This window comes from Ovis aries, chromosome 18 (genome assembly GCF_016772045.2).
Source record: "Ovis aries strain OAR_USU_Benz2616 breed Rambouillet chromosome 18, ARS-UI_Ramb_v3.0, whole genome shotgun sequence".
Classification (NCBI taxonomy): domain Eukaryota; kingdom Metazoa; phylum Chordata; class Mammalia; order Artiodactyla; family Bovidae; genus Ovis; species Ovis aries.
This window is the reverse complement of record NC_056071.1, coordinates 43,043,465-43,056,752: the sequence shown is the minus strand read 5'-3', so window position 1 is coordinate 43,056,752 and position 13,288 is coordinate 43,043,465. Positions and strand designations below refer to the sequence as shown.

The 13,288-nt window shown below is 40.8% G+C and overlaps 2 protein-coding genes across 6 annotated transcripts in view; one reads left to right on the top strand and one right to left on the bottom strand.

Moving 5' to 3' along the window:
• Positions 1–2,918, bottom strand: part of LOC101118904 (signal recognition particle subunit SRP54) — a 69,746-nt gene extending 66,828 nt beyond the window's left edge. For all 3 annotated transcript variants that reach the window (XM_060401815.1, XM_012098800.5, XM_012098799.5), the window contains exon 1: positions 2,696–2,918. The gene's annotated coding sequence lies outside the window, so the exon portion shown is untranslated. The remainder of the gene's footprint in view (positions 1–2,695) is intronic.
• Positions 2,919–2,979: 61 nt separating this feature from the next.
• LOC101118645 (uncharacterized) overlaps positions 2,980–13,288 on the top strand; it is a 28,673-nt gene continuing 18,364 nt past the window's right edge. The window contains exons 1-3 of one of the 3 annotated variants that reach the window (XM_060401818.1): positions 2,980–3,505; positions 9,068–9,295; positions 10,767–10,991. Coding sequence is in view for 1 of the 3 variants with exons in the window: in XM_004017889.6 (XP_004017938.2) it covers positions 3,409–3,505 (97 nt within the window). In the remaining 2 variants the exon portion in view is untranslated. The remainder of the gene's footprint in view (positions 3,506–9,067; positions 9,296–10,766; positions 10,992–13,288) is intronic. The other 2 variants (XM_042235684.2, XM_004017889.6) reach the window with 2 other exon arrangements.

Genomic DNA, 13,288 nt, shown 5'->3' with positions numbered 1-13,288 from the left:
TAAAACCACTGCAACACTTCATGGCTTAATAGCAGAAAAGGTATACCAAAAATTCAATTAGCAACAATAGCTAATAATTCAAAAACACTGGGAATCAATTCTCTAAGATGCTTTCTGGCTGTCAAGTCAATCATAAAAAAGAATCTTTATGTAAACTGTTACCAGGAGGAAAATTAAAACAAACTCAAAAGAACTCCTTGGAAATAGTTTGCCTTGAAGCTAAAAAGAACACAGCCTGAAAATATGGATGAGGAGGGATGAGGCATATGCTCAAGTAATGGGCAATTTCAATGGCATTCAGCTAACACCTGTCAGCTAAAAATGAAGTATTCAATCAGAATCTCCAGGGATGGTAACATCAGAAGATTATGGGGGAACTGGCCTCATCTAAATTCTTGATTAGGAGAGCCAAACAAGGCACCTATGTTTTGAAACACTTTACTGGCTATACTGATGTGCAGCCAGGGTTAATAATCACTGCATGAAGCAACACTCACTAAGGGAAACAAGAGAATGAAAAAATCTGTTCTATAATTTAAAAATTAGAGACAATGTAACAAAGCCATTGAAGGGAGAAAAACTGGAGAGTAAGGAGACTACATACACTAAACATACTCCAAAAGTCTATTCAAGAGATGTGAGCTTGAACTAAGAACGAACACAAAACAGAGGGACAGGGCTCAAGTTAGGGGTTAATCATAAAGCAAAATCTATAGGACCTAATGATCAAATGGTTATGGAGAATGAAGGAGAAACAGGCAAAAATGACTGAGGGCCCTAGTTTGAATAACCAGGTGGTTAGTGATGCCATTAACCAATGAATGGAACGCAAAAAAGAGAAGCTGATTTGAAAGTTAAAGAGTTAATAGAGGCAAGATTCAAGGGGCTTTAAAGGCTATTTACAATATTCTACTACTAGGTTGGATAGTTCGGAGAAGGCAATGGCACCCCACTCCAGTACTCTTGCCTGGAAAATCCCATGGACGGAGGAGCCTGGAAGGCTGCAGTCCATGGGGTCGCTGAGGGTCGGACACGACTGAGCAACTTCACTTTTATGCATTGGAGAAGGAAATGGCAACCCACTCCAGTGTTCTTGCCTAGAGAATCCCAGGGACGGGGGAGCCTGGTGGGCTGCCGTCTATGGGGTCGCACAGAGTCAGACACGACTGAAGCGACTTAGCAGCAGCAGCAGCAGGTTGGATAGTTAGTGTTCACTGTATTATTCTTTTAAAATTGAACAAATACCACAAAATTAAACTAGAATCCCAAGGTCAAAACTCTGAGATAAACTAGGAAAACGAGTGGGATATATGTAATAAAAAGGGGAACAAAAAGAAGGTGGAGTGAACTTGGTTTTAGACCTATTGAATTTGCAGAAACTAAAATACTATTTCATGAAACAGGGGCTAGAGAAAAAGATGTGGAAATGGTTGGCATACAACAATAATACCATGGAAGTAGATGAGAACTCTGAGAGAGAGCTTATGGAATAAGGCGATGGTGAACCACCAACTAAAAGAAGTCCACTGAGACTTCGAGAATAATCAGAAGGAGAGAAGCTTTTACCAATTCCCTTTGCAAAGGCATACAGAAGAAGATCAATTGAAAAAAAAATTAAAAGCTACCATTTATGATTATCTTACTGTATTCCAGCGGCAGGTCCAGAATTTCCAGATAGGTGGAGTTACAGGAGTAATCAATCTCTTTGAAGGAGGGCTTGAAGATGCTTTTGCACAGGACTTTATATTTAGCTTTCTACTAACTGACCAGATCAAAAAATCAAGGGAAAGAAGTTTGAAGGAAATAATTCCCCTCCACTTTGGCACCACCACTGCTGTATTCTAGGCACGGTACCAAACATGTTACCTAATCTTCCATTCTCAAACTAAGGTAGATGAGGAAACTGAGGCTAGATTGGAATATCAACTTGCTCAAGGTCACAAATCTTCTAAGGAGCAGAGCACATCATCTTTGTTCCCATAGCTCTCATGGCTCTTTACACCTTACTAGAATTTCTCATTACTCATCTTGATTATAATGTATATTTATGTGTCTCTGTATCACTGTACTGTTAGGTCCTCAATGCCAGGGTTCAAGTCATTCATTTCTGTATCCTTATAGCTAAGAAAGAGTAAATATTTTGTTGAATGAAGCATATGAAAGAACTATGTGAGAACAGCATCAACAAGGTCAACAGGGGAGAAAGAGTTTCAAGAAACGGCTAGTAGCACCAGATGCTACGGACAGAGCCACCAGTATATCTTAGGTCGTCAACGGCACTGAACTGATATCCCTTAATCATTTTTGAAAGCCTACTACAGGCGGGACACTTTGTTAATTAGACACAAGTTAACGTGGAAAAATAAAATCTGGTACAAGTCAACAGATTTTCGGAGTAGCAGCCACATCTAAATTCTTGATCAGGACAGCAAAACAGAGTCAGGGCTGAAATCGCTTACGTTTAATTTGGCTCTGGCAAATCTGAAGACAATTTTAAAGGGTCACAGCGCATCTTTTAACAAAACTTCTGGTGAGGGACAAGAGATGAAAATGGGCCAGCGCACCACTGTCTCGACGACGAAAGCTGGTGGCCCAAGCAGCCGAGTCCCTCCGGAGTGTCTACCCCGCTGAGCAGGACTGGGGCTGCCCCCAGCTGCCAGTCGGTAGTCTGGGGCGGGAAAAAGCAGACACTTACCGCAAAAGGCACCGCTACCGCCGTGGCCCGAAGGGGCCCGGGAGACCTTCGCGAAGCCCCACGCCGGGGGAGGAAACCAGGGAACGCCGGGATCAGACAGACAGGTGCGACCCCACAGCCCGACTTCCCAACCTGGATAAACTAGGGTTCCAGCGCCCAGTACCGCAACGCCAACTCCCACCAGCTGGAAGCCCGACGACTGCCACCGAACCTTCCGCCCAATGAGGAAACGTCACCACTCAGCGTAGTCCAGCCTTTCAAGAAGGGGATACACTTCCGCTTCCGGGGCACTCGGCGCGTGTCTACAGTGTGTTTACCGAGAGTGTATTGAGATGTGTCTTTGCCTTCATTGGCCTTTGACGTTCGTTTCCTATCACTTAATATCTGCGGCATTAAAGTTAGTAAGAAGATAGGAGGCTTTCTAGGGATGCGATCTCAGGAAAGATGTCCAGCCTCCAGGAGCCACCTTAAGAAAAATGACTTGGCTGAGCACCACCAGCTAAGAGGGGAATTATGAAAGGTGGGGGTGGGGGGAGGGATGTCTCAGAGTACGGAGTCCCAGGAGCACGTGAGAACACCAAGTACGAGGCGGGGCTTAGACTTTGGTAGCCGAGGGAGGCGGGTTCCACGCCGGGTCTAATCGGGTGTCTGAACCGGCCTCTACCTGCGCGTGCGCAGTGCGAACCTTCCGCTGCTCTGCTTTCTTCTCCAACATGGAATTCCGCGCCGCGCGGCTCGCAGTACTGCAACTGCTCCGTACGGTGGCTCCGGCAGACCTCCCAGCGCTTCTGCAGTGGATGCGAACTACCCGTAAGCGATCAGAGCCAGAGTCAGACAGTTGGGGCAAGGATATGCGGTGGGCGCTGACCTTGGGGACCTAGGGTGAGGCCAGAAGTCTTCCATGGGGTAGCGGTGCTGGTCTCTGCTCTGCTACCTGGCGGGTTGACCCGGGCATATCGCAAGCATCGGCAGAGTAAGAGTCCAGTTTAGGACTGGGTGCAGAAAGACCCGGCTCTGGGTTTTATGATTCCGCTACAGACTTAGGCAGCTAGAGCCGCATAGTGTCTACTCTCATTCCTAAAGGAAAAAAAGGTGGGAGGAGTGGGTTAGCCCACCTCCCCATTATTCTCTCAAATTTGGGGCGACCAGTAGGATACTACCTGAAAAAGCCCTTTGCGATATAAGTTTTAAACTGTAGAACTGGAAGTTTTTTACCCTGTAGGCAAAGTCACATGTAGCTAATCTCAATGTGTGTGTTAGTCGCTCAGTCGTGACTCTTTGCGAGCCCCATGAATTGTGTAGCCCACCAGGCTCCTCTGTCCATGGGATTCTCCAGGCAAGAATACTGGAGTGGGTTGCCATTTCCTTTTCCAGGGGATCTTCCTGACCCAGGGATTGAACCCGTGTCTCCTGCATTGCAGGCAGATTCTTTACCATCAGCTTCAGGGAAGTCGCAACTAGTCTTAATAGTCCATACATTTAAAGGAGTTGTTCCAGGGTGGGGAGAGAGAGAAAGAGGGGAGGGGAAGACTTTGGTTTGAATAATATTAATAGTAATACTAAAAAAGCACACGTTAGAATTGAAATGTGGTAATTAGGTCGAGTTAGTGAAGAATGGAGGTAGATCTATATTTTAGCAAAGTGAAACCTGGTGAAAGCACAAAAAAATAGGATATTCCTCGTTTGAGAGCTCCTCCAAACCATGCTCTCCTTCTGTACTCCTAAACGTTGATTCCATGTTTATTTTCAGCCAGACATGAAATATTCCTGTTTGCTGATGACTCCCAGTTTTAGACTTTCAGGCATGACATTCTCCCGGGAACTTCTCTCTCTTTGTGTTGTTAGATTCAATAATCATTTAGGTGTTATCATTATTGTTATTACTGTTACACGTTTTGGAAGATCATTTTAGCTAAGATGCCAAAATAAAATTACTTTGGACATCTGCTAGTGAGATTTAGCCTGGAAAGTAGAGAAAACCAAAGAGGTAGCTTCATATTTTTACACACAGACAACATTCAAGATTGTTGTTCAGTCGCTCAGTCGTGTCTGACTCTTTGGGACCCTATGGACTGCAGCAGGCAGGCTTCCCTGTCCTTCACCATCTCCCGGAGCTTACTGAAACTCATGTCCATTCAGTCAGTGATGCCATCCAACCATCTCGTCCTCTGTCGTTCCCTTCTCCTCCTGCCTTCAATTCTTCCCAGCACCAGGGTCTTTTCTAATGAGTTGGATCTTTGCATCAGGTGGGTAAAGTATTGGAGCTGCAGCTTCAGCATCAGTCTTTCTAATGAATATTCAGGATTGATTTCCTTTAGGAGTAACTGGTTTGATCTCCTTGCAGTCCAAGGGACTCTCAAGAGTCCTCTCCAACACCACAGTTCAAAAGCATCAATTCTTTGACATTCAGTCTTCTTTATGAAGAAGATTCAAAATTGGTATTTTTTAATATAAGATCTTTTATTCCAAAATCCCCTGGATGCCTGCAAAATTGCCATCTACTGCCTGTTTCTGGCAATTGCACAATTACTAAAATATCCTTGCTGTCAGGATTTTTCAGTTTTGTGGAACCATTTGTAATCTAAATCTCCAATTTTAAAGGCATCAGCTGAGACTCCATTTTTCCGAAATCACTGAAAGTGCGTTTTGGATGATGATTTTGTAAACAAGAAGACCCAACACTGTTGCCTAAAGAATATGTTTCTACTTTTTCTAACACCATGTTCTGTCTTTCTCCAGCAGATCCTGTAGTCAGAGGTGCTCAAGCAGTTTGTTAAACAATTTAAAAAAACAAACTGAGTTTCTGAAAAATATTTATTACAATGAATATTTTAAGAAATAAGTATCACTTATTCTTGCCTGAAGAATCCCATGAACAGAGGAGCCTGGCGGGCTATTGTCCATGGGGTCACAAAGAGTCAGACACAACTAAGCGACCGTACTTTTTTTCTTTAGCTTAAGACGAAGGAGTATGTTTTAATATAAATCTTAAAAGGTAGTGTAATTTATTGGTAAACCTTTTTTAGGTGGTAATATAATATATACATAATATAAAATTTACCATTTTCAAGTGTACAGTTCAATGACATGAAATACATTTACATTGTACAACCATCATCATTATTGCCTCCAGAACTGAAACTCATTGTGTACTTTTTTTTATTAAATACAGCACAAAAGATTCTTCCAATCAGCAATTTTTCATTTCCCTAATTCCCTTCTTCCAGGGGAAAAAAATTATTGCATGATATCTTACTTATATGATATTTGCTTAGACCTTTGTTAATTATAACTCTGCTTGAATTTTTATACCATTTAGTGGAATAGCAAGAGTTAATAATAGGCTTTATGATTTTGGTTTTGAGCTTCATAGAATTTATTGAAAATTAAAAAAACTACATATTGCTAACAAGTAAAATCACAATAATTTTAAATACACAGAAGAAAGAATAATACTGTTGGTCTCTGAAGAAATAGTGGAATTATCATACCTAGACCTGGGGTCATTTGGAATCAAGCTGATAGAACCAGAATCGTAGACCAGGACAGAGATAAGCACATGTCAACGTCTGATATAAACTGAAGATGTAGAAAAAATAAAGATAGGCCCTGTATTTACTTTAGTACAGCTTATACCAAAGGTCTAGAAACAAATGATCACTAGTATAGGAGGGATGAAAAATACTTCCCCTGTGACTCAGACAGTAAAGCGTCTGCCTACAATGCGGGAGACCCAGGTTCAATCCCTGGGTCTGGAAGATCCTCTGGTGAAGGAAATGGCAACACACTCTAGTACTCTTGCCTGGAAAATCCCATGGATGGAGGAGCCTGGTAGGCTGCAGTCCATGGGGTCGCAAAGAGTCAGACACAACTGAGCAACTTCACTTCACTTCACTTCATAGGAGGGATGAAACAAAGTTTAGGGACAAAGCACGCAAAGACAGCTCCCGCTGCAAATAAATAAGAGTAAAAAAATATAACAGGACCTCAGTGCATTGACTCTAATCTCATGGTAGAGCATATGTTCTTTTCTACTTCTTTATATACATACTACTTCGTGTATGTATATGAAATGGACTCTTGGCTTAGCTTTCAACATATAGGAGAGTAACTACAATCTATTAAGGGAACTGAGAGCCAGAACTATATGTGCGGTCCCCACTAGGCATATTAACAATTGCATTTTGTTAACAGTTGTCTGTTAACACTATTCTGAAGCCTCTGAATTTTTCCTGAATATGCGTATACAAATGAGGATGTCAGACCAACAACGTGTAAAAGTTTCTATTGGGTCAAGTTACAAATACATACACGACCATGTGTAAAATAGATAGCTAGTGGGAAGTTACTATAGCACAGGGGCTCAGCCCTGTGCTCTGTGATGACATAGAGGGGTGGAATGCAGGGTGGGGTGGGAGGGAGGGTCAAGAAGGAGGGGATATTGTATACTCAACAGTGATTCATATTGTTGTATGGCAGAAACCAACACAAAATTGTAAGGCAATTATCCTCTAATTAAAAATAAATTTTTAAAAAGTTACAAAGGATAGAAAAGTGAGGTATACTATAAGGAAATTAATAAAATCATCAAGAAAATATTTTAATATTTAAGGAAGATAATTGTAGATGAATAGAAGCTTTTAGAAGGTTCTCTGCTTCCTGTATTTTAAATACATCTTCATTGAACAGGCTGCTTAGCAGCAGTTAGAAAGTTGTTAGAGGTTCTTTGAAATTCCTACTAAATCTAAAAAGCAAAGGCTGGGATCTAGTTACATTTGTCAAACAGCATACTATTCCAGTTCTACATTGTATTACCACTGAGGAAGTAGCCACATAACTTACAGATTTTCCAACCTTTATTAAAACATTATGAATTTGTGAAAGTTATCAAGTATATGAGGTAAATAGATTGTTTTTTCCAGAAATTAAAAAGATACACTGGGCAAATGCATACCTCTTAAACAAAATTTTTCTGTCAAGTAAAAATAATTGTACTTTTCAGCACATTTATTGTGTATTGAAAATGGCCACGATATATAAAAATGATAATATGAACAAGTGATTTATTCCAAAATGCACTGTTAGATTAACATTAGAAAATCAAGCAATGTAATTCACTATATTAACTGAAAAGAAAAACTATATGATTATTCAAGAGACATAGAAAAGCATTTGACGATATCCAACATCTCTTCCTGATAAAACACTTACCAAACTAGGAATAGCAGGAAACATTCTCAACCTGATAAAGGGGATCTATGAAAAATCTACAGCTGACATCATACTTAATGGTGAAAGACTGAATTCTTTCCCCTAAGAACAAAACAGGGATTTGTACTCATCACTTCTAGCCAGCATCGTAATAGAGCTGCTGAAAGTGTTAGTCGCTCAGTCGTGTCCAACTTTTGCAAGCCCATGGATTATAGCCCACCAGGCTCCTCTGTCCATGGAATTCCCCAGACAAGAATACTGGCGTGGATTGCCATTCCCTTCCTGAACCAGGGATCGAACCCCAGTCTCCTGCATTGCAGACAGATTCTTTACCATCTGAGCCACCAGGGAAGCCTGTAACTAACAGCTACAATAACTGAGTGATTATGTAGTAGAAAGTGTTAGTCGCTCAGTCATGTCTGACTCTTTGTGATCCATGGACTGGAGCCCACCAGGCTCCTTTATTCATGGGATTTTCCAGGCAAGAATTCTGGAGTGGGTGGCCATTTCCTCCTCCAGGAGGTCTTACAACCCAGAGATCGAACCCTCATCTCCTGCATTGCAGGCGGATTCTTTACCCTCTGAACCATTGGGGGATTATGTGTAAGAGAGCTTCTAGCCAATACAATACGGCAAGAAAAGGGGGAGGAGGAAGGCATCTCGCTTAGAAACAGGTTAATGGATAAACAAATTGTGGTGTACTTTTATAATGGAATACCACTTGGCAAATGAATGAAGTGTTTGTTTGTGCAACAACATAGACAAATTTTGCTAAGTGAAATAAATCATACTGAAAAAAGACTTCCTACTCCTATTCCATTTATCTAAACCTCCAGGAAAATGCCAGCTAATCTATAGTGACAGAAAATAGATCTCTGGTGGCTGGGTTGGTAGGGGACTAGAGAGAAGGAAGGATTACAGAGGGGCAGGAGGAGATATTGGGGATAATGACTATATTCACTATCATGGTTATAGTGATCTTTCATACTACATGTTTTATATATATATGTCAAAACATATAACTGTACACTTTAAATATGCACAATTTATTGTAGGTCAGTTCTACCTCTATAAAGTTTTTTTAAATTCCATGAGAAGTCAGGTCTGTGTTCTCTCTCCCCTTTGAATTTGGGTGCTCTCTGTGACACCTCTGGCCAATAGAATTTGACAGAAATGACAGCAGGCCAGTTTCAGACCTAGGGCTTAAGAAACCGACAACTTCTACTTCCTGCTTCTTGGAATACTTGCTCTGGGAGAATCTGGCCAACATGTGTGTAGTCTGACTACCCTGAGATCGTCACAGTGTCAGGAAGTCCCAGCTAGCTTATGGAGAGCAAGATGTCCAACCAGCCTGCATGTTTCTGCTGTCCTAGCCTGGGCACCACACATGTGAGTAAAAAAGCCAAATGAGGTATCCAGACCAGTAAAAAGCCTTTGTTACAAATACTGTTTCTGTGAACGTTCATGTACATATTTCTGTGTTAACGTAAGTTTTCATTTCTCTGTGATAATGTCCAAGAATGTAATTGCTGCATCATTTAGTAAGTGCAATTTTAGTTTTATAGGAACTGCCAGACTGTTTTCCAGAGTGACTGTAATCCTGTTTCTCTGCATCCTCACTATGCACCGCACGCTCAGTCATGTCCGATTCTTTGCTACTACAGGGACTATAGCCTGCCAGGCTCCTCTGTCCATTGAATTCTCCAGGCAAGAATACTGGAGTGTGGGGACTTCCCTAGTGGCCCAGTGGATAAGACCATGCTCCCAATTCGTGTGGCCCAGATTTGATCCCTTGTCATGGAATTAGATCCTACACGCTGCAACTAAGAATTCATATGCCACAACTATGTGCCACAAAGAAGGTCAAAGATTCTGCATTGCCACAATTAAGACCAAGTGCAGCCAGATGACTAAAGGTTAAAAAAAAAAATACTGGAATGGGTTGCCATTTCCTATTCCAGGGGATCTAACCCCCACCCCGCTCCCCGCCCCTTCCAGGGATCAAACCCACATCTTCTCCTGCATCTCCTGTATTGGCAGCTGATTCTTTACCACTGAGCCACTTGCTAGTAAGGAAGTAAGCCACAATGCTAGTAAGGAAGACCTGTATATTCTTACTGCTGCTGCTGCTAAGTCACTTCAGTCGTGTCCAACCCTCAGCAACCCCATGGACTGCAGCCTTCCAGGCTCCTCTGTCCGGTAGCATTTGGTATTTTCAGTATTTTTATGTTAGCCATTCTGAAAATTATATAATGATAGATCATTGGGGTTTTTTTTTTCCAATTCTTTTTTTTTTAAATAATTTTATTTGTTTATTTATTTTGGTTGTGCTGGGTCTTCATTGCTTTTCGCTGGTTGCAGAGACCAGGGGCTACTCTGGTCGTGATGTGTGGGCTTATCACTGCAGTGGCTTCTCTTGTTGCAGAGCACGTGCTCTAGGGCATGGGGGCTTCAGTAGTTGTGGCACATGGACTCAGTAGTTGCAGCTCCTGGGCTCTAGAGCACAGGCTCAATAGTTGTGGCGCAAGGACTTAGTTGTTCCATGGAATGTGGGATCTTCCCAGATCAGGGATCAAGCCTGTGTCTCCTGCATTGGCAGGCCCTTTACCACTGAGCCATCAGGGAAGCCCTGTCTCAAATAATGTTAAACATCTTGTCATGTGTTTATTTGCCATTTGTATATCCTCTTTGATGTAGTATCTGTTTATGTCTCTTGCCCATTTTCTATTGTAAACAGAAATAATAAATAGTTATTAATAAATAATATAAATAAATAGTATAAATATATTTTATAAATATAAATATGTTTACATTTATATTACATAATATAAATTATATTTATGCTGCTGCTGCTGCTAAGTCGCTTCAGTTGTGTCCGACTCTGTGACGCCGTAGACGGCAACCCACCAGGCTCCCCGTCCCTGGGATTCTCCAGGCAAGAACACTGGAGTGGGTTGCCATTTCCTTCTCCAGTGCATGCATGCATCCTAAGTCGCCTCAGTCGTGTCCAACTCTGTGTGACCCCATGGACAGCAGCCCACCAGGCTCCTCTGTCCACAGGAGTCTTCAGACAAAGAACACTGGAGTGAGTTGCCATTTCCTTCTCCAAATTTATATTTCTAATATAAATTTATAAAATAAATATAAATAATAAATCAGTTCAGTTCAGTCGCTCAGTTGTGTCCAACTCTTTGTGACCCTGTGAATCGCAGCACACCAGGCCTCCCTGTCCATCACCAACTCCCAGAGTTCACGCAAACTCATGTCCATCGAGTCGGTGATGCCATCCAGCCACCTCAATCTCTGTCGTCCCCTTCTCCTCCTGCCCCCAGTCCCTCCCAGCATCATAGACTTTTCCAATAGGTCAACTCTTCGCATGAGGTGGCCAAAGTACTGGAGTTTCAGCTTCAGCATCATTCCTTCCAAAGAACACCCAGGACTGATCTCCTTTAGAATGGACTAACAGTTCTTTATTATTTTAGATAAAAGCCCTTTGTCAGATGTATGTATTCAGTATTTTCTCCCAGTAATTTGCTTGTTCATTCTCTTAACAGAACTTGCAAAGGAAAAGTTTTTAATGAGGTCCAATTTACCCTGTTTTTGTTTTTTGATGTCAAGTTTAAGATCTCTTTGGCCCTAGATTCTGAAGATTTTCTCCTATACTTTTTTTCCCTATTTACTTAAAAATTATGCAATACTGTGTTAGTTTCAGGTGCTAAGGTTTTTTTTACAAACCCTAAAAGAGTTTTGTAAAAAGGTTTTTTTTACAGAATTCTAAAAGAATTGTCCTTTTGTATGTTACATGTTCTTTGACCTAAGTTAACTTTTGTATAAAGTGTGAAGTTTAGATTGAAGTTGATTTTTTTCCCCTGTAGATGTCCATTTGCTCCAGCACTACTTGTTGAAAAGGCTGTTCTTTCTCCACTAATTGCTTTTAAATCTTTGAAAATTATTTGTGCATTTTTGCCTGGATCTGTTCTGTATCTTTTTGAATGCTCTATTCTCTGTTGATTAATGTAGCTATCATTATTTAAAAGTCTGTTTACTTTCCGAGCATTTGGCTACTTGCCTATTGTCTTTCTGTTACTTTGGCTCCATTATGTTCAGAGAAGATACTCTCTATGATTTAAATTCATTAAAAATTTTTGATACTTGTTTTGACTCAATATGGTCTATCTTGGTGACTGTTTTGTGGGCACTTAGAAAAAGTGTATTCTATTGCAGTTTAGTGGAGTGTTCTATACTTACCTATTAGATCTTGTTGATTGATGATGTTCTTCAGTTCCTCTATATCTTTGCTGATTTCCTGCCCTGTAGTCCTGTCAGTATTGTGTTGAACTCCCCAGCTGAAATTGTGAATTTTTCTATTTCTTCTTTCAGCTTTGTCAGTTTTTGTTTCATTCTGCCCACCTCTCCACTGCCATGCTGGATGTGGAATCTTAGTTCCCTAACTGGGGATCGCGGAAGCATGGAGTCTTAGCCACTGTCTGGACATCCAGAGAAGTCCTTGTTTCATGTATTGTTATTTTAAGGCTCTGTTGTTCAGTGTATGCACATTTAAGATCACTGTGTCTTCTTGATAGATTGATCCTTTTATCAGTATGTAATGTTCTTCTTTGTCCCTAATAATTTTTCTTTTTTTTGCTTTAACGTCTATTTTATTTCATATTAGTATAGCCACCCTATTTTTTTTTTAACTGTTGGCACAATTTTTTTCCCATCCTTTAATATTCAGTCTTCCTGGTATGTTTAAAGTGAGTTTCTATTGACAGCATAATAACACTGGAGTGGGTTGCCATTTCCTACCCCAGGGGATCTTCCCAACCCAGAATGAGTTGTATTTTTTAAATCTGTTTTGCCCATCTCTGTCTTCTGATTGATGTATTTAGACCATTTACAATTAGCTTACTATATGTTAGCACTTAAGTATAGCATTTTATTGTTTGTTTCCCTTCTGACCCTTCTGTTTCTCAATTTCTTGTTATCGCCTCTTGCCTTCCTGTGGGTAAATGGAACAGTTTTAGCATTCTGTTCTTCTTTGTAGTGTTTCTGAGTATATTTCTTTGTAGAGTTTTCTTTGTGGTTACTCTTGAGTATTACAGTATACATATGTAACATCACTGCTGCTGCTGCTAAGTCGCTTCAGTCATGTCTGACTCTGGTTATCAGTGTTTTATCACTAGAAGCAAATATTGAAATCTTACTTCCACATAGTTCCCTATACCCTCCCCCATTTTAAAAATATGACTGTCTTATGTATTTCCTCTATATATTTACATAGAACACCATTACAGGTGGCTTTATAAATTTTGATTTAACCATCAAATATGATTTAAGAAACTAATGAGAAAGATAGTCTATTTTTACACATTCTGTTCTTTC